The sequence below is a fragment of the Salmo salar genome, chromosome ssa24 (genome assembly GCF_905237065.1).
Source record: "Salmo salar chromosome ssa24, Ssal_v3.1, whole genome shotgun sequence".
NCBI lineage: Eukaryota > Metazoa > Chordata > Actinopteri > Salmoniformes > Salmonidae > Salmo > Salmo salar.
Genome location: NC_059465.1, coordinates 16,442,501 through 16,461,239, shown reverse-complemented (window position 1 = coordinate 16,461,239; position 18,739 = coordinate 16,442,501). Strand labels below are relative to the sequence as shown.

The 18,739-nt window shown below is 41.5% G+C and overlaps 1 protein-coding gene across 1 annotated transcript in view; it reads left to right on the top strand.

Moving 5' to 3' along the window:
- Positions 1–18,739, top strand: part of LOC106584982 (sodium- and chloride-dependent GABA transporter ine) — a 64,365-nt gene that overhangs the window by 33,488 nt on the left and 12,138 nt on the right. Inside the window, exons 3-7 of the mRNA XM_014170689.2 lie at positions 2,825–3,035; positions 5,092–5,224; positions 12,139–12,273; positions 12,704–12,807; positions 14,950–15,074. Coding sequence (XP_014026164.1) covers positions 2,825–3,035; positions 5,092–5,224; positions 12,139–12,273; positions 12,704–12,807; positions 14,950–15,074 — 708 coding nt within the window. The remainder of the gene's footprint in view (positions 1–2,824; positions 3,036–5,091; positions 5,225–12,138; positions 12,274–12,703; positions 12,808–14,949; positions 15,075–18,739) is intronic.

Below are 18,739 nucleotides of genomic sequence, written 5' to 3'. Positions count from 1 at the left end.
TCTGTGCCACCATTCCATCCCATGGAATCTGTTTTTACTCAATACAGCCACAGCACACTGAACATCCGCTGTACCCTTTCATTCTCGTGAGAAGGAACAGGATGTCTTCAGGAATAGCATCCCCGACATGTATAGCGAACAAAAGCAATAGATGGGCATCTTAGCCCTCAAAGCTAACATCCATTTGGAGAGCATAAGCTGCGGGAGTTTGAGTCATTTCAGTCCGTTTCCTCTGTATTGCTAGCAATAGCAATTCTTCATTTAACAGTGATGTCTGACAAAGGTATTGATTGGAGTTTCTGTGCCTCTGCCTCACCACACTTTGTTTTCACCATATTAATTGCGGCTGGTAATATCAAAGTCTCTGCAATAATGTGTGGTTTCATAGCATAGCGGACCTAGTTATTCACCGTGGGAATGATTCAAGTGCAATGGTCAAGTGTTGCCCTTTCCCACATTACAATGATTTTGAGATACAAAGACGATATTATAAAATATTTCATTCTTCTTCAGGATTTTGGAAAATTCTCCCTCGACTCCGTTTTCATATCAGGCGACCCCCGACCCCGTAGTTTTGGAACCGCTGCTCAACACACACGCACACCCACTCACATACAATGATCATATACGCTGTTGTTACTCTGTTTATCATCCTGATGCCTAGTCGCCTTACACCTATACATATCTACCTCTATCACTCCAGTATCCTTGCACATTTTTCTTCTTTTTATTTGTGCTTTTTTGTTCTACCTATGTTATTTTTAGTATTACATTGTTATTGATTACTGCACTGTTGGGGTTAGAGCATTTCACTGTACTTGTCCACATGACATTAAAACTTGTAACCTCACAGATTTGTTTGTAAAGATTCAGTTCTTCTCTGAGTACATTTATGTATATTCTGTAAATGCAGAGTCCCAGTGGAAAGATTTATGAACAGTAGACACAGTCATTAAGACACTACTGCTAAGCTGTCTCCACATATTTTAGGCGATAAGGACTTCTTTAATTAAAACTATTCAGAGAAGAGAAACTCAACACTGTTTCTGACTAATTAAACTTTTTGATAATTGTGAATTGGCTGGCTGACACAGTTAAGCCCAGCTTTCGGTGATGTCTTATGAAGAATTGCACAATGTTTGGTTATTCAGCATTCAACTGAGAGACACTTTACCCAGCACAGTAGAGGACCCAGGTCAAGTCCGGGTAGTGAACCTGAACTGCTTTAATCATTAGGTCTAATCATAAGATCTAATCATGTCACAGGGATGTAGTTATAATACTTGAGTCATTGTGTAAACCAACAGAAACAAGAACTGCAACAAAAAGCTAAGAAATAAACCCAATTGAAACTATACTATATATACAAAAGTATGTGGATACCCCTTCAAATTAGTGGATTTGGATATTCAGCCATGCCTGTTGCTGACGGGTGTATAAACTCGATCACACAGCCATGCGATCTCCATAGACAAACATTGGCAGTAGAATGGCCTTACTGAAGAGCTCAGTGACTTTCAACGTGGCACTGTCATAGGATGCCACCTTTCCAACAAGTCAGTCACATTTCTGCCCTGCTAGAGCTGCCCCAGTCGACTGTAAGTGCTGTTATTGTGAAGTGGATTTGTCTAGGAGCAGCAACGGCTCACCCGCGAAGTGGTGGGCCACAAATGCTCACAGAACAGGACTGACGAGTGCTGAAGCGCGTGACGTGTAAAACCGTCTGTCCTCGGTTGCAACACTCACTACCGAGTTCCAAACTGCCTCTGGAAGCAACTTCAGCACAAAAACTGTTCGTTGGGAGCTTCATGAAATGGGTTTCCATGGCCGAGCATTTTTACAATGTAGTGTGTGTATGTACAGTTGAAGTCGGAAGTTTGCATACACCTTAGCCAAATACATTTAAACTCAGTTTTTCACAATTCCTGACATTTAATCCTAGTAAAAATTCCCTGTCTTAGGTCAGTTAGCATCACCACTTTATTTTAAGAATGTGAAATGTCAGAATAATAGTAGTGAGTGATTTATTTCAGCTTTTATTTCTTTCATCACATTCCCAGTGGGTCAGAAGTTTATATACAGTCAATTAGTATTTGATAGCATTGCCAATAAATATTTTAACTTGGATCAAACATTTTGGGTAGCCGTGGAATGAGTGGAATGAGTTTGGAACGTGCTCTAAGAACTTATTTTTCTTGAGCTTTGGCTTTCCTGGAAAGTGTTTGTCGGATTGCACACTCAGCGGGTCGGTAACAACCGGATGCATCCAGTTTTCAGGGGAAATGGAAAGAGAGCCTGTGACGCGACATCTGCTTTTGTACGCGACTTCCGCTTTTGAGTGATATTCCATCTGAACCCCTTCTCGACATTTAATGGATTGGTTGAACAGTGCAGAAGAGAACCTTCCCCCGACCAGAACGATAGAAACGCTGCTCAGGCATTTATTGTACGCCTGCTACGCTAGTTTAGTCGGATTGTGGCAACATTCATGTCTAAAACCCTACCATAGCAGCTATTCATCTTTCTTGGAACCTCACATTCTTGCTGGATGAATTTCTCCAAGTACCACACTAACTGGAAGTGTACCTTCTTTGTACAGTATCTTTAAAAAAAACCTTTGTCCACAGCTAATTGTTAATGGGAGCACTACCATTGTTGTTTACCCAGGCCTACCTTTACAGATCCACATAAAGTTCAGTACACTGCCGAAGGAGGTCCATACACAAGAGACACCAGAGGAGACAGTAGCTACTGCTGCTTGGCCGTCACCACTGTAGGAAAGGTATCTTACTTTGTCCTCTGTGCCCTCCCTGTTGCTCTACAGGTGTGGGCATTGCCACAGTTGTGATCTCCTTTGTGCTCTGCACCTACTACAACGTTCTTATGAGCTGGGCGCTCTACTACTTCTTCAACTCATTCCGAGCCAGCCTCCCCTGGCAGTCCTGCAACAACACCTGGAATGCCGTGGGTAACTGCTCCAGCGGTTTCCCTGGAAACGCCACCCACCTGCAATCAGCCAGTCAGCAGTACTTTGAGTAAGCACTGACCACCTGGGCACAAACTGGTTGAATCGACGTTGTTTCATTGTAATTTGTCAACGTATTGTGCCATGGAATCTGTTTTTAAAATACATTGGATTTGCAAAAAGTAATCAACGTTAACTGTTTTGAGGGTAAAATTCCAACCACAGGACTATGTCCTAATGGTAACCCATTTTCAACATTTACAAACCTTTGTATTAAATATGTTGAATTTGTCCCTTTGAAACAACGTCAGATCTTCAAATGTTATATCCACTATCAAAAAACTGAACATTAGGCTGGGCAGCACCTCCTACTGAAGAGTTGATCTACAGCTATTAATTTGGTCTCCCATCCACAGTTTTAACCAAGCCCAGCCATGCTTATATTACCAATGTGCTATTGTCAGAATGATTATTGAGTGACCTCTTGGCAACATTGAATATATTTAGTTATTATCAGTCATTCCAGAAGGGTAGGTTTAACAGAGCAAATGAAATGGAACAATAGTTTATAAGTCATATCACCAATGATACCATTTAGGCCTATATACCATTTGCAAAGTCATCAGCAGCTATTGTTAAACTAAAAATAAACATATCGGCCTACGGTTTCAAGCTTTTCTTGACTTCAAATGTAATCTTCAAGTGAATCATTAATATGATGGATTCACATCTCAACCAACAACCGAAGTTAAAGAATAGGACTAATTCAAATCAAACTTTAATTAAAGTGCATTTAAAGTTTGATTAGATTTAGTCCTATTCTTAAACTTCTATTTTTTTAATTTTTTGTTTAGATGGAGACGTGAATCCAACAAATAAATTATTAATTTGTAGACAAACTGGATATTGATTTATGTTTGGTTATCAACACAACCAAATATCAACATTTGAAGGAGATGTATTTTCTGCTTGGATAGTTCCATCTGTGCCACTGACTTAGTCTCTCTTTTTAATTCCAGTTTGTCTATAAATGAATAATTGATATGTTGGATTCATGTCTCAATCTCAACCCCAAAAATGTAAGTTAAAGAATAGGACTAAATATAACTTTAAATGCACTTTAAATAAAGTTTGATGTAATTTAGTCCTATTCTTTAACTTTGATTATTGGTTGAGATGGAGATGTGAATCCAACATATACATTATTCATTTATAGTCAAACTGGAATTTGATATCACTTTTGCAATACAGTTAATTGCCTATTAACTTTACGTCTCCAACTAAACCAAAATTAAAAGTTAAAGAATAAGATTAAACCAGTGGCTGAGATCAAACTTTTCAAGCATTAGATGTTCTTTTAAATGTTAACATTTGGATTAATTGTCAACCAAACACAATTCAATAATATTTTTGTAATGCAGTAAATAGTGTAAAGTTAGGGCTGTCTTACAAACTAATGTAACAGTAGGTATTCAACCTGAGTAACACATCCATGGCCACATTTTGAGGTTAGCCTAATGTAACTATAAATGTATTTTTATATGATCATAGAAAGCATGCATGTTCAAGATAGCATGCAAAGATAGCAGAATCTTGAACAGCATTGATCACTTGCACTATGTACTTTGTCATGTGGTTGTGATATTAGATGAAGCACAGTGATAATCCATTAAGTTGTTGTGTTAATACAAAATATCTGATATTGTTTTTCCATTGGAATTTGGTTGTACTTTTAGATGGTTGAAAGCAGTAATAACACATTGGGAATTCAACAAACTTCTCGCTGTCTTTTCGAGTTGGTTAATTAAGGTTGAAATCTCATTGGGAATCTTCATTTAATATTTTTTTTATTGATGTAGTGGTAGGGCCTGAAAGTCGCAGACATGGGTAAGGCTCAGGACTCTTGTGGTTATTGTTATAGCTTGTTTTTATCGCAGAGGGTTTGTACTCTCTTGGGGTTTTCATTACTTTTCTCACCATATGATTACCCAAAGTTGGATGTGAATTGGAGCAGGACAGATTACTGTAAAGTCAGGGATTTTGTGTTATTGAATGACAACAGTATGATAAGCTATGAAGGTTTCTTTAGCTTTGTTTCCCATCCTGACCTTTCCTTCCTCTCTCAGTCACAGGCTTCTGGAGATAACCAATGGTATTGAGGATGCAGGAGGACTACGCTGGGAGCTGTTTGGCATCCTCATCCTGGCCTGGGTCATTGTCTACTTGTGCATCTTTAAAGGCGTCAAATCCACTGGCAAGGTCAGAGTGCATTCTCTTCCCTCACAACAGAAGCTACTTATTGTTAGTCCTCCTCAGAGCAGTATAGTCTTTCAAAAATGTTGTTATCTAGAACCTAAAAGGGTTATTTGTTTGTTCCCATAGGATAACCCTTTTGGTTCCATGTAGAACCCTTTTGGGTTCCATATAGAACCCTTTCCACAGAGGGTTCTACATGGAATCCAAAATGGTTCTACCTAGAACCAAAAAGGATTTTACCCGGAACCAAGAAGGGTTCTCCTATGGGACAGCCGAATAACCTTTTTGGAACCCTTTTTTCTAAGAGTGTAGATTATTTAGTGTTTGTAATTTGTGGTATAGGTTAACTGAAGTGTATAGATGTTGTTTCATTTGAAATGGTTGCGCTCACCAGTGATACTCGTTGTCCTTAAATGTATATACGTTTAGAACTTTTGTATACTCTCTCAGGCTGTCTCATTAGTGGGGAATCATTATACATGTTTAAGGGTTTTCCATTGCCTTGTGTGGCCTACATTGTTGGTGGGAGTGGGAGGAGCACTGATGGTTGTCAAATATCATGTTTCTCCTCCTGGAGTTTAGAGGAGACAGAATCTGTTCCACCTCTATGTTGTTTCATACATTTTTCTTTTACATTTTGATCAAAAATATGAATGTGTTATCTCCAAACTGTCTATTCGATCAACTAACATATAAACTACATGACCAAAAATATGTGTAACTTCTTATTCCAAAATCATGGGCATTACTATGGAGTTGGTCCCCCCTTTGCTGCTATAACTGCCTACACTCTTCTGGGAAGGCTTTCCATGAGACATTGGAACATTGTTGCGGGGACTTGCTTCCGTTCAGAGTAGAGGTTGACCGATTAATCGGAATGGCCGATTAATTAGGGCCGATTTCAAGTTTTCATAACAATTGGTAATCGGTATTTTTGGCCACCGATTTGCCGATTTACTTTTATTTTATTTTTTACATTTTTAACTAGGCAAGTCAGTTAAGAACACATTCTTATTTTCAATGACGGCCTAGGAACGGTGGGTTAACTGCCTTGTTCAGGGGCAGAACGACAGATTTTTACCTTGTCAGCTTGGGGATTCAATCTTGCAACCTTACGGTTAACTAGTCCAACGCTCTAACCACCTGCTTTACATTGCACTCCACGAGGAGCCTGCCTGTTACGCGAATGCAGTAAGAAGCCAAGGTAAGTTGCTAGCTAGCATTAAACTTATCTTATAAAAAACAATCAATCAATCATAATCACTAGTTAACTACACATGGTTGATGATATTACTAGTTTATCTAGCCTGTCCTGCGTTGCATATAATCGATGCGATGCGCATTTGCGAAAAAGGACGGTCGTTGCTCCAACTTTTACCTAACCATAAACATCAAGGTCTTTCTTAAAATCAATACACAAGTATATATTTTTAAACTTGCATATTTAGTTAATATTGCCTGCTAACATGAATTTCTTTTAACTTGGGAAAATGTCACCTCTGCAACAGAGTCAGGGTATATGCAGCAGTTTGGGCAACCTGGCTCGTTGCGAACTGTGTGAATACTATTTCTTCCTAACAAAGACAGCCAACTTCACCAAACGGGGGATGATTTAACAAAAGCGCATTTGCTAAAAAAGCACAATCGTTGCACGACTGTACCTAACCATAAACATCAATGCCTTTCTTAAAATCAATACACAGAAGTATATATTTTTAAACCTGCATATTTAGCTAAAAGAAATCCAGGTTAGCAGGCAATATTAACCAGGTGAAATTGTGTCACTTCTCTTCCGTTCATTGCACGCAGAGTCAGGGTATATGCAACAGTTTGGGCCCCCTGGCTCGTAGCGAACTAATTTGCCAGAATTTTACGTAATTATGACATGTAACAGGAATATTTAGACTTATGGATGCCACCCGTTAGATAAAATATGGAACGGTTCCGTATTTCACTGAAAGAATAAACGTGATAGTTTCTGGATTTGACCATATTAATGACCTAAGGCTCGTGTTTCTGTGTGTTATTATGTTATAATTAAGTCTATGATTTGATAGAGCTGTCTGACTGAGCGATGGTAGGCACCAGCAGGCTCGTAAGCATTCATTCAAAACAACACTTTCGTGTGTTTTGCCAGCAGCTCTTCGCAATGCATTGCGCTGTTTATGACTTCAAGCCTGTCAACTCCCAAGATTAGGCTGGTGTAACCGATATGAAATGGCTAGCTAGTTAGCGTTTCAAACGTCACTCGCTCTGAGACTTGGAGTAGTTGTTTCCCTTGCTCTACATGGGTAACGCTGCTTCGAGGGTGGCTGTTGTCGATGTGTTCCTGATTTGAGCCCAGGTAGGAGCGAGGAGAGGGACGGAAGCTATACTGTTACACTGGCAATACTAAAGTGCCTGTAAGGACATCCAATAGTCAAAGGTATATGAAATACAAATCGTATAGAGAGAAATAGTCCTACAATTCCTATAATAAATACAACCTAAAACTTCTTACCTGGGAATATTGAAGACTCATGTTAAAAGGAACCACCAGCTTTTTCATATGTTCTCATGTTCTGAGCAAGGAACTTAAACGTTAGCTTTCTTACATGGCACATAATGCCCTTTTACTTTCTTCTCCAACACTTTGTTTTTGCATTATTTAAACCAAATTGAACATGTTTCATTATTTATTTGAGGCTAAATTGATTTTATTGATGTATTATATTAAGTTAAAATAAGTGTTCATTCAGTATTGTTGTAATTGTCATTATTACAAATAAATAAAATAAAAAAAACGGCCGATTAATCGGTATCGGCTTTTTTTGGTCCTCCAACAATTGGTATCGGCGTTGAAAAATCATAATCGGTCGACCTCTAGTTCAGAGTCGGCATTCCAATTCATCCCAAAGGTGTTCGATGGGGTTTAGGTCAGGGCTCTGTGCAGGCCAGTCAAGTTCTTCCACACCGCTCTCGACAAGCCATTTCTTACTTGCCTTGCTTGTCATTGCTGAAACGGGAAAGGGCCTTCCCCAAACTGTTGCCACAAATGTGGAAGCACAGAATCGACTAGAATGTCATTGAATGCTGTAGCATTAAGATTTCCCTTCACTGGAACTAAGGGGCCTAGCATGAACCATGAAAAACAGCCCCAGACCATTATTCCTCCTCCACCAAACTTTACAGTTGGCACTATGCATTTGGGCATGTAGTGTTCTCCTGGCGTCCGCCAAACCCAGATTTGTCAGTCGGACTGCTAAATGGTGAAGCGTGATTCATCACTCCAGAGAACTCGTTTCCACTGCTCCAGAGTCCAATGGTGGCGAGCTTTACACCACTCCAGCCGACGCTTGGCAATGCGCACGGTGATCTTAGGCTTGTGCGGCTGCTCGGCCATGGAAACTCATTTCGTGAAGCTCCCGCCGAATAATTTTTGTGCTGACGTTGCTTCAAGAGGCAGTTTGCAACTGGGTAGTGAGGGTTGCAACCGAGGTCAAGACGATTTTTACGCGCCTAAGCACTCGCCGGTCCCGTTCTGTGAGCTTGTGTGGCTTACCACTTTGCGGCTGAGTCGTTGTTGCTTCTAGACGTTTCCACTTCACAATAACAGCACTTAAAGTTGACCGGGTCAGCTCTGGCAGGGCAGAAATTTGAGGAACTGACTTGTTGGAAAGGTACCATCGTCATAGGATGCCACGTTGAAAGTCACTGAGCTCTACAGTAAGGCCAATCTACTGCCAATGTTTGTCTAAAATGTTATGCAACTGGTGTGCCCGAAATAGCCGAATCCACTAATTTGAAGGGGTGTCCACATACTTTTGTGTATATATAGTGTAGCTCTGACAGACATTCATATTCCACAAGGCATGCAACTAAAGGTCTCTTCATAGTCCCTAAAGCCAAAATTAATTCAAGGCAAAGCACAGTAATAGATAGAGCCATGATGGCATGGAACTCCTTGCCATCTCAAATCTGAGTAAGCAAGCTGCAAAAGTAGCTTTATAAACTAAATAAAACAGCACAGCACAACACCTCTGACCTAAATAGCCATAGCATCGCCCTCCCGAGCACAGCTGGTGTTTTGGGTTAAAGATAAGATATGCCCTTGGCATCAGGATATCAGGGCCTACTCAGAGAAAGCAATTGTAACCAAAGCCTCAGAGTAAGGGCGTCCTGCTCTTTATTATCAGATTACTGATGTTAGTCAGTAGAGCAAAGTTTTATTGAAGTGTATTCTTATTTTGTGTGTGTGACTGGTGGGTGCTGCTGGGTGTGAGTGTAACCGATGTGAAATGGCTAGTTAGTTAGCGGTGGTGCGCGCTAATAGCGTTTCAATCAGTGACGTCACTCGCTCTGAGACTTGAAGTAGGGTTTCCCCTTGCGTTGCAAGGGCCGCGGCTTTTGTGGCGCGATGGGTAACGATGCTTCGTGGGGTGTCAGTTGTTGATGTGTGCAAGGGTCCCTGGTTCGAGCCCAGGTTGGGGCGAAGAGAGGGACGGAACCTACACTGTTACATGAGTGTGGTGCGGGGGTTGAAAATGGAAATGCAAAACACGTTTATGAGAACCGGAGGAAACTCCATAAGATAACCAGAGGAAACTCCATATCGAGGAGACTTTATTCATTTTATGAATAAATCCAGAGGCTAAGCACTATACCTTAGCTACCTCTTTACAGGCAGTAGACTGAAAACCATTACACTTTACCTCAATTAACCCTTTATGGGTGGTAGACTGAAGCACAGCAAATGTTTAGTTCATTTCTATGCACAAGACAGGGTGAAGGATGTAAGTGAACCCCATCTGATGATATGATGGATCTCTAAAAAGTTAACTTCTGTAGCTAAAGAGAAGGATTCAATTGAAAGTTAAGCTGCAGAAAACTCCAACATGGTTGCTGTGGTGAAGGATTAAATTGAAGCCTTAGGGGGGTGGAAACTCCATCTGTTGCTCATTTATGAACTGAATGGCACGGTTGCTAGGGTGAAAACTGTGGTTAAAGCCTTAGCTGGAGGAATTAGTATATTTGACATTGTTGTTTTATTACTCCTGTATGAGAAGACCTAAATAGTCATCAGTGACTATATATTTAGTGACTATATATTTAGTTTTAGTTTTTTCCACAAATCGAGTGCACTGGGCTTTATTATTCCTGTATGATAAGGCAATAATAGTTGTAGGTAGCACAGGGAGAAGAAATGATCTATTACCTGTATATTAATGTTACCTACACTCGATCCCTCCGTAGTCAACAACTACAGACCAGTATCCCTTCTTTCTTTTCTCTCCAAAACTCTTGAACGTGCTGTCCTTGGCCAGCTCTCCTGCTATCTCTCTCAGAATGACCTTCTCGATCCAAATCAGTCAGGTTTCAAGGCTGGTCATTCAACTGAGACTGCTCTTCTCTGTGTCACGGAGGCTCTCCGCACTGCTAAAGCTAACTCTCTCTCCTCTGCTCTCATCCTCCTAGACCTATCTGCTGCCTTTGATACGGTGAACCATCAGATCCTCCTCTCCACCCTCTCCGAGTTGGGCATCTCCGGCACGGCCCACGCTTGGATTGCGTCCTACCTGACAGGTCGCTCCTACCAGGTGGCGTGGCGAGAACCTGTCTCCGCACCACGTGCTCTCACCACCGGTGTCCCCCAGGGCTCTGTTCTAGGCCCTCTCCTATTCTCGCTATACACCAAGTCACTTGGCTCTGTCATATCCTCACATGGTCTCTCCTATCATTGCTATGCAGACGACACACAATTAATCTTCTCCTTTCCCCCTTCTGATAACCAGGTGGCGAATCGCATCTCTGCATGTCTGGCAGACATATCAGTGTGGATGACGGATCACCACCTCAAGCTGAACCTCGGCAAGACGGAGCTGCTCTTCCTCCCGGGGAAGGACTGCCCGTTCCATGATCTCGCCATCACGGTTGACAACTCCATTGTGTCCTCCTCCCAGAGTGCTAAGAACTTTGGTGTGACCCTGGACAACACCCTGTCATTCTCTACTAACATCAAGGCGGTGACCCGATCCTGTAGGTTCATGCTCTACAACATTCGCAGAGTACGACCCTGCCTCACACAGGAAGCGGCGCAGGTCCTAATCCAGGCACTTGTCATCTCCCGTCTGGATTACTGCAACTCGCTGTTGGCTGGGCTCCCTGCCTGTGCCATCAAACCCCTACAACTCATCCAGAACGCCGCAGCCCGTCTGGTGTTCAACCTTCCCAAGTTCTCTCACGTCACCCCGCTCCTCCGCTCTCTCCACTGGCTTCCTGTTGAAGCTCGCATCCGCTACAAGACCATGGTGCTTGCCTACGGAGCTGTGAGGGGAACGGCACCTCCGTACCTTCAGGCTCTGATCAGGCCCTACACCCAAACAAGGGCACTGCGTTCATCCACCTCTGGCTTGCTCGCCTCCCTACCTCTGAGGAAGCACAGTTCCCACTCAGCCCAGTCAAAACTGTTCGCTGCTCTGGCACCCCAATGGTGGAACAAGCTCCCTCACGACGCCAGGACAGCGGAGTCAATCACCACCTTCCGGAGACACCTGAAACCCCACCTCTTTAAGGAATACCTAGGATAGGATAAAGTAATCCTTCTAACCCCCCCCTTAAAAGATTTAGATGCACTATTGTAAAGTGGTTGTTCCACTGGATATCATAAGGTGAATCCACCAATTTGTAAGTCGCTCTGAATAAGAGCGTCTGCTAAATGACTTACATGTAAATGTTAAATGTATGTAGTTCTGTCCTTCAGCTGTAATTGTCTATTAATGTTATGTATTTTGTCATGTTATATGTTTTGTGTGGAGCCCAGGAAGAGTAGCTGCAGCTTGGTTGTAGCTAATGTGGATCCTAATAAAACAAGACATAAATACATTTCATCTAATATTCTACTTACTGAATATGTTTTCTTCTCACTCTCTGTGCTTTAGGTTGTTTATTTCACAGCCACGTTCCCATACTTCATTCTGTTCGCCTTGCTCATCAACAATGTCCAGCTTCCCGGGGCCAAGAATGGGATGTTCTACTTCCTGAAGCCTAAGTGGAGCAAGCTGCTTGAAGTTCAGGTCTGATATACTGTAGGAGAGGATCAATGAGGATTAAGGGGTGGTTTCCCGGACACACATTAAGCCTACTACACTCTTAGAAAAAAGGATTCTTCGGCTGTCCCCATAGGTGAACCCTTTTATGTTCCAGGTAGAACCCTTTTGGGCTCCATGTCAAACCCTCTGTGGAAAGGGTTCTATCTGGAAACAAAAAGGGTTCTTCAAAGGGTTCTCCTATGGGGACAGCCGAAGAACCCATTTAGGTTCTAGATAGCACCTTTTTTTCTAAGAGTGTAGTCTTGGACAACATTGAAAAAGCTTTTTAGTCCAGGATTAGGCTTAATCTGTTACTGGGAAACCACCTAGAAGTGTATTTGTGTTCTTGTTTTACAGTATGAGTAAAGAAGTTGTGTCCCTCTCTCTTTATCCGCTCACCTCTGCCGTTCTGCAGGTGTGGGTTAACGCTGCAGCCCAGGTATTCAACTCCATTGGAATTGGATTTGGCTCCATGATCTCCATGGCCAGTTACAACAAGTTCAACAATAACATCCTTAGGTTAGACATGCAGTCTCCTATACCAACCACTACAGTACCACTTTGTCTTTACCATGATTGTCCGCAGATCCACAGTGTAATTCTATAGTTAAAACATAATAACTGCCTCTCAGTAGTGGTGTGTGGGTAAAATCACTGGGGAAGCCAATTTTGGGAAAAAAAGCCATATTACAACCTATGTGTTTTGATAGTTGCGTTGTTTGCTCTATAACATGTTAGTTCATATGCCTTGAGAATGTGATATATAGTCCTAGGCCGAAACAATAAGAAGACATATTGGCAGAATAAATTTAACCACGCCTTTGTTTCATCACAAAACCAGAGAGCAACATCTGTCCGGTGGAGTCCACAAAACATATTGCACGTAACAAACAGTTACATGACCTACAGCATGGTCAATGAACTTAATGTTTCTGACATTTTTGGACTACTAAACAACTATTGATTTAGAACACAGGAGAGTTACCGCAAGTCACAAAGAAAACAGGAGTGGCCTCCACTATTCCAGCACCATTTCAATATCATTAAATCACCTATGCTTAGTCTAATAAATACAGTGACAACTAAAAGATTCCAAAAACAATTTAGTCCATTCAACGTAAGCTAAATATCATGTGGCTGTCCATGGCACTGATTTGTGTGTGCTTGCGTAAGTAGAAAAAAACATGTTGACTCAACCTACTTGTAATGAAATGCCAATGCCATCCTCCTCTCTCATGTTGCTGAAATGGTCTTTAACTCTGTCATACAGTACACGCTTTTAGTTTTTGTTGTCCTAAGGTACCTGGCTAAAATACTTGCTCGCTAGCCTAGCTTCCTTTCATGGGCAATGATTATCCAGCTAGTTAACATTAGCCTACTACATCTAGCTACATATTGAACTTCCATCCTCTCAAGCCAGAGGCACAATGTATGAATTGATGGTTGGATCAGAATCGTTGTTATAATCATTGGCCAGTACGGAGAATTACGTAAGTAAAACCACAAGTCCAAATCTCCGTTCATGGCTAATTTAGTAAAGGGCAATTTTACCTAGCTAGCTAGCCACCAGAGGACAACAACACAACGTAATGCATCAGTTCAATTTTTTTCTGTCAAATTACGATTGGCTTGATTTGATGTGAAGCCAAATCCAAACAGGCTTCCCTTGATACTTTTTTTTCTGTGCGCCAGGACCATTCACAGTTGATCTCATTCAGTTTGGCTCAACGCTGATTGGCTATTGTATAAAGAAAAATATCAACAGAGGCCAAATGCTCGCTGGCTTCCCTTGCACTCAATGCTACGGGCGGCATCAATATCATACTAATTTTGACCAGATGGCATCAGAAAAATGGGCTACACATACAGAGACCGAGGGAAGCTGTTTCGCTCGCTCGGATGCTTTCTCCGGTGAGATACATTCAGCTTCTTGTGAATTGAGAGAAAATTATGAAACACAGAGACGAAAGATACATTTTATTTATTTTTTGTCCATTTTTGGGGGAAGCCTGATTTTCCCTTGGCAACCATGAAGACGTCCCACTGCTGCCTCTCATGGCGACTAAGAGTAGTTAACTGTGTCTTCTCAGTAAGTCCCACCATATTTTGTACATCCACAGATCCGTTAATACATTCCCACTGCACTGTAGTGCTGTTTCCCATAATTGGTATCAATTAAAAACACAAAAGATCCCTGTGTGAGCATGTAATGTTATCAATGACTAAATCCCCTCCATACATTCTTCTAAGGGAGGCACTGCTGATCCTCCTTTTAAAGTCATATCTAGTTCAAATCAGTGTTATTCTATCTTAGTCCTGTGAGAATAGCTAAATAGACATACCATGTGCGATGAGGATGTTGTTTTGCAGACTAAAATGGTATTTCAGAATTGAGAACACTATTAGCTTTGAAGGCGTAAAGCCTCAGTGGAACTGGTTGATACACAAGTGCTTGGTTACTCCTCAGAAGCAACCAACCATCTTGCTTGTCCCTGGCCAGTTACTGTAGTTACTTACCACAGACTGTCCTTCAAACCAAATGGCTAGTTTTAGCCCTCAGAGCTAAGGGTTCTCCTTAGAGATCCACTCGACTAGAGATCCACTCGATCCACTCGACTAAATCCCATCAGTCTGACTGTTTGTTTTCTTGTCCTCCCCTAGGGACACATTGATTGTCTCTTTAGCTAACTCGGCCACTAGTATCCTGGCTGGCTTTGTGATATTCTCAGCAATCGGCTACATGGCTCATATCCACAACCTCCCAGTGGACAACATCGCCACAGATGGTAAGTACTTCCTGTTTAAGTGGGACTTCTTTGATTGCTGTTCATCCATCTACTTCAGTGGAGGCTCCTCAGAGGAGGAAGGGGAGGACCATACTCCACAGTGAATTTCATAAAAACATATATTTTTTAACATTTAAAAAGTTATCCTTTTAAGATAAAACTATACTAAATATAATCACATCACCAAATAATTGACTAAAACACACTATTTTGCAAGTAAGGTCTACTGTAGCCTCCACAGCACTCTGTAGGATAGCACCATGGTGTAGCCAGAGGACAGCTAGCTTCCATCCTCCTCTTTGTACATTGACTTCAGTACAAAACCTAGGAGGCTCATGGTTCTCACCCCCTTCCATAGACTTACACAGTAATTATGACAACTTCCGGAGATCATTCTCCAACTTATCAGAGCTCTTGCAGCATGAACTGACATGTTGTCCACCCAATCAAAGGATCAGAGATTGAATCTAGTACTGAAAGCATAAGTTACAGCTAGCTAGCACTGCAGTGCATAAAATGTGGTGAGTATTTGACTCAAAGAGAGAGCAAGACAATAGTTGAACATTCATAGGCTAGGTTGTAGCAACCTCATGATGGGCATAGGGAGAATGTTAGTATCATGTGGTAGCCTAAACCTATCGTTGTTACATTGAACTGGGTTAATGAAATAGGAATGACAGTCATCCAAATGCTGTAATAGAAATAAAGCCATGCTCATTAAAAAAAATGTCCTCCCTCATGTTACACGGCACTGACAACCACTGATCAACTTATGACTCTTTCATTTCCAGAGTAGCTATTTAATGTCTAATTGATGGGTTATCTCCTAAAACTTCCTCTCATGGTCCAGGGCATCATGATTCATCACATTTATTTCAGCACTAAGTTTGTAAATACCTTGAATAGTGTTAATTTGTCATAGTCAATAGGTATTGATTGACCAAACAACTCCTCCCATCATTGACAGATGTTTAGTGGGTATGTAGGGAAGGAGGTCAAACATGACCCATGTCACTTTGAAGTATACACATATTGTGAACTCCTGGGAATGACACCCATAGAAGTCGAATTGAGTTCAGAACCAACACCTTCCTCTGTTTATTAGTCCCTGGAAAACTTTGGAGTTGAGTGTTGCCTCCATCCCATGGGGAAAAACAAGAACACAGAGTAGAATACAATGGGATTCATTAATAAGGATGCACTTCTCTCTGGGATGCCAGAGTGGAAAACTACAGCGTTTGGAGTGGGTGTTTTTGTAGAGTCCCCCCTCCCTACCCAGCAGGCAGACAGACGGACAGAGCTCAGAGGCCTGGGCCAGGCTGCATCAGACTGGTTGCATCCCACTAATCTGGTTCACTTCCCTTTGTGGATTTGAAAGAAATTACTGGTACATGGAAACTCCCTCCCTCCAGCCAATGCCAACACCAATCTAATAGTTTTACATTTTTGGGGAGAAAGGAGATTATTTGGACCCACTTACTGAGTGTACCTGGGTGACCAGTTAGCATGCCAATGAGACCCCACTGGGCACACACTGGTTGAATCAACGTTGTTTCCATGTAATTTCAATGAAATTTACGATAAACCAACATGGAATAGACATTGAATTGACCTCTATGACCAGTGGGACAAGCTTCACCTGGGTATCCAAAGTAATTGATATCGTGATGGCCCATCTAAAGATGTTTAAATCAACAGAAGTTATTCTATTCTCAGTCCTATCCTAAGCTGTGACTCAAGGAATTTTCCCAAAAGTTGCTACCTGGGATTGGGTGAAGCTCCAAAAATAAACACAAAGTTTTGTAACTATAAAAAAAATCAGCAAACACAGACACATTTGTGACACTTCTGTCTTGTGGAGTGGGTTGTTTTTCCCTAGTAAATTGAGAACATGACGCAGCCCGGAAATGAGCCTTATTGAAGTCTTGCTTTTCTTTTTCATTCTCTCTCTTTCTCACTGCAAGTGATTATTACTGGCTCAGTTGTATTATAGTTAAGTAAGTAGTTATTTCATGAATGACTGTCAGTCTTGATGGATAACCAGGACAGAACGTAGTAACTTTAAGTAAATAAGAAATAAAATATTAACAAGTCTGTGTGATGATCTGTTAACAACTGTTTGTATGCGTATACAGTAGAACAGAAGGGTTCTCTGAATAGTTTTGCTGATTCACTTGGAGGTCTACCCCTAGGATTTATTTCAAAATAAATAAAAATAATAATAATTAAGAGCGAGATATACAGTACCAGTCAAATGTTTGGACACATCTACTCATTAAAGGGTTTTTCTTTATTCTTACTATTTTCTACATTGTACAATAATAGTGAAGACATCAAAACTATGAAAGAGTTGAACAAATCCAAATATATTTGAGATTCTTCAAAGTAGCCAGCCTTTGCCTTGATGACAACTTTGCACACTCTTGGCATTCTCTCAACCAGATTCACCTGGAATGCTTTTCCAACAGTCTTGAAGGAGTTCCCACATATGCTGAGCACTTGTTGGTTACCTTTCCTTCACTCTGCAGTCCAACTCATCCCAAACCATCTCAAGTGGGTTGAGGTCGGGTGATTGTGGAGGCCAGGTCATCTGATGCAGAACCATCACTCTCCTTCTTGGTCAAATAGCCCTTACAAAGCCTGGAGGTGTGTTGGGTCATTGTCCTGTTGAAAAACAAATGATAGTCCCACTAAGGGATGGCGTATCACTGCAGAATTCTGTGGTAGCCATGTTGGTTAAGTGTTCCTTGAATTCTAAAAAAATCGCTGATAGTGTCACGAGCAAAGCATCATCACACCTCCTCCTCCATGCTTCACGGTGGCAACCACACATGCAGAGATCATCCGTTCATCTACTCTGCGTCACTAAGACACAGTGGTTGGAAACAAAAATCTCACATTTGGACTCCTCAGACCAAAGGACAGAATTCCACCGGTCTAATGTACATTGTTTCTTGGCCCAAGCAAGTCTCTTCTTCTTATTGGTGTTCTTTATTAGTGGTTTCTTTGCAGCAATTCGACCATGAAGGCCTGATTTAACACAGTTTCCTCTGAATAGTTGATGTTGAGGTGTGTCTGTTACTTGAACTCTGAAGCATTTATTTGGGCTGCAATTTCTGAGGCTGGTAACTCTAATGAACTTATCCTCTGCAGCAGAGGTAACTCTGTGTCTTCCTTTCCTGTGGCGGTCCTCATGAGAGTCAGTTTCATCATAGCGCTTGATGGTTTTTGCGACTGCACTTGAAGAAACTTTCAAAGTTCTTCAAATTTTCCAAACTGACTGACCTTCATGTCTTAAAGTAGTGATGGACTGTCGTTTCTCTTTGCTTATTTGAGCTGTTATTGCCATAATATGGACTTGGTCTTTTACCAAATAGGACTATCTTCTGTATACCACCCCTACCTTGTCACAACACAACTGATTGGCTCAAACGCATTAGCCTCTCTAGGGTAGGGGGCAGTATTTGCACGGCCGGATAAAAAACGTACCCGATTTAATCTGGTTATTACTACTGCCCAGAAACTAGAATATGCATATAATTATTGGCTTTGGATAGAAAACACCCTAAAGTTTCTAAAACTGTTTGAATGGTGTCTGTGAGTATAACAGAACTCATATGGCAGGCAAAAACCTGAGAAGATTCCTTACAGGAAGTGGCCTGTCT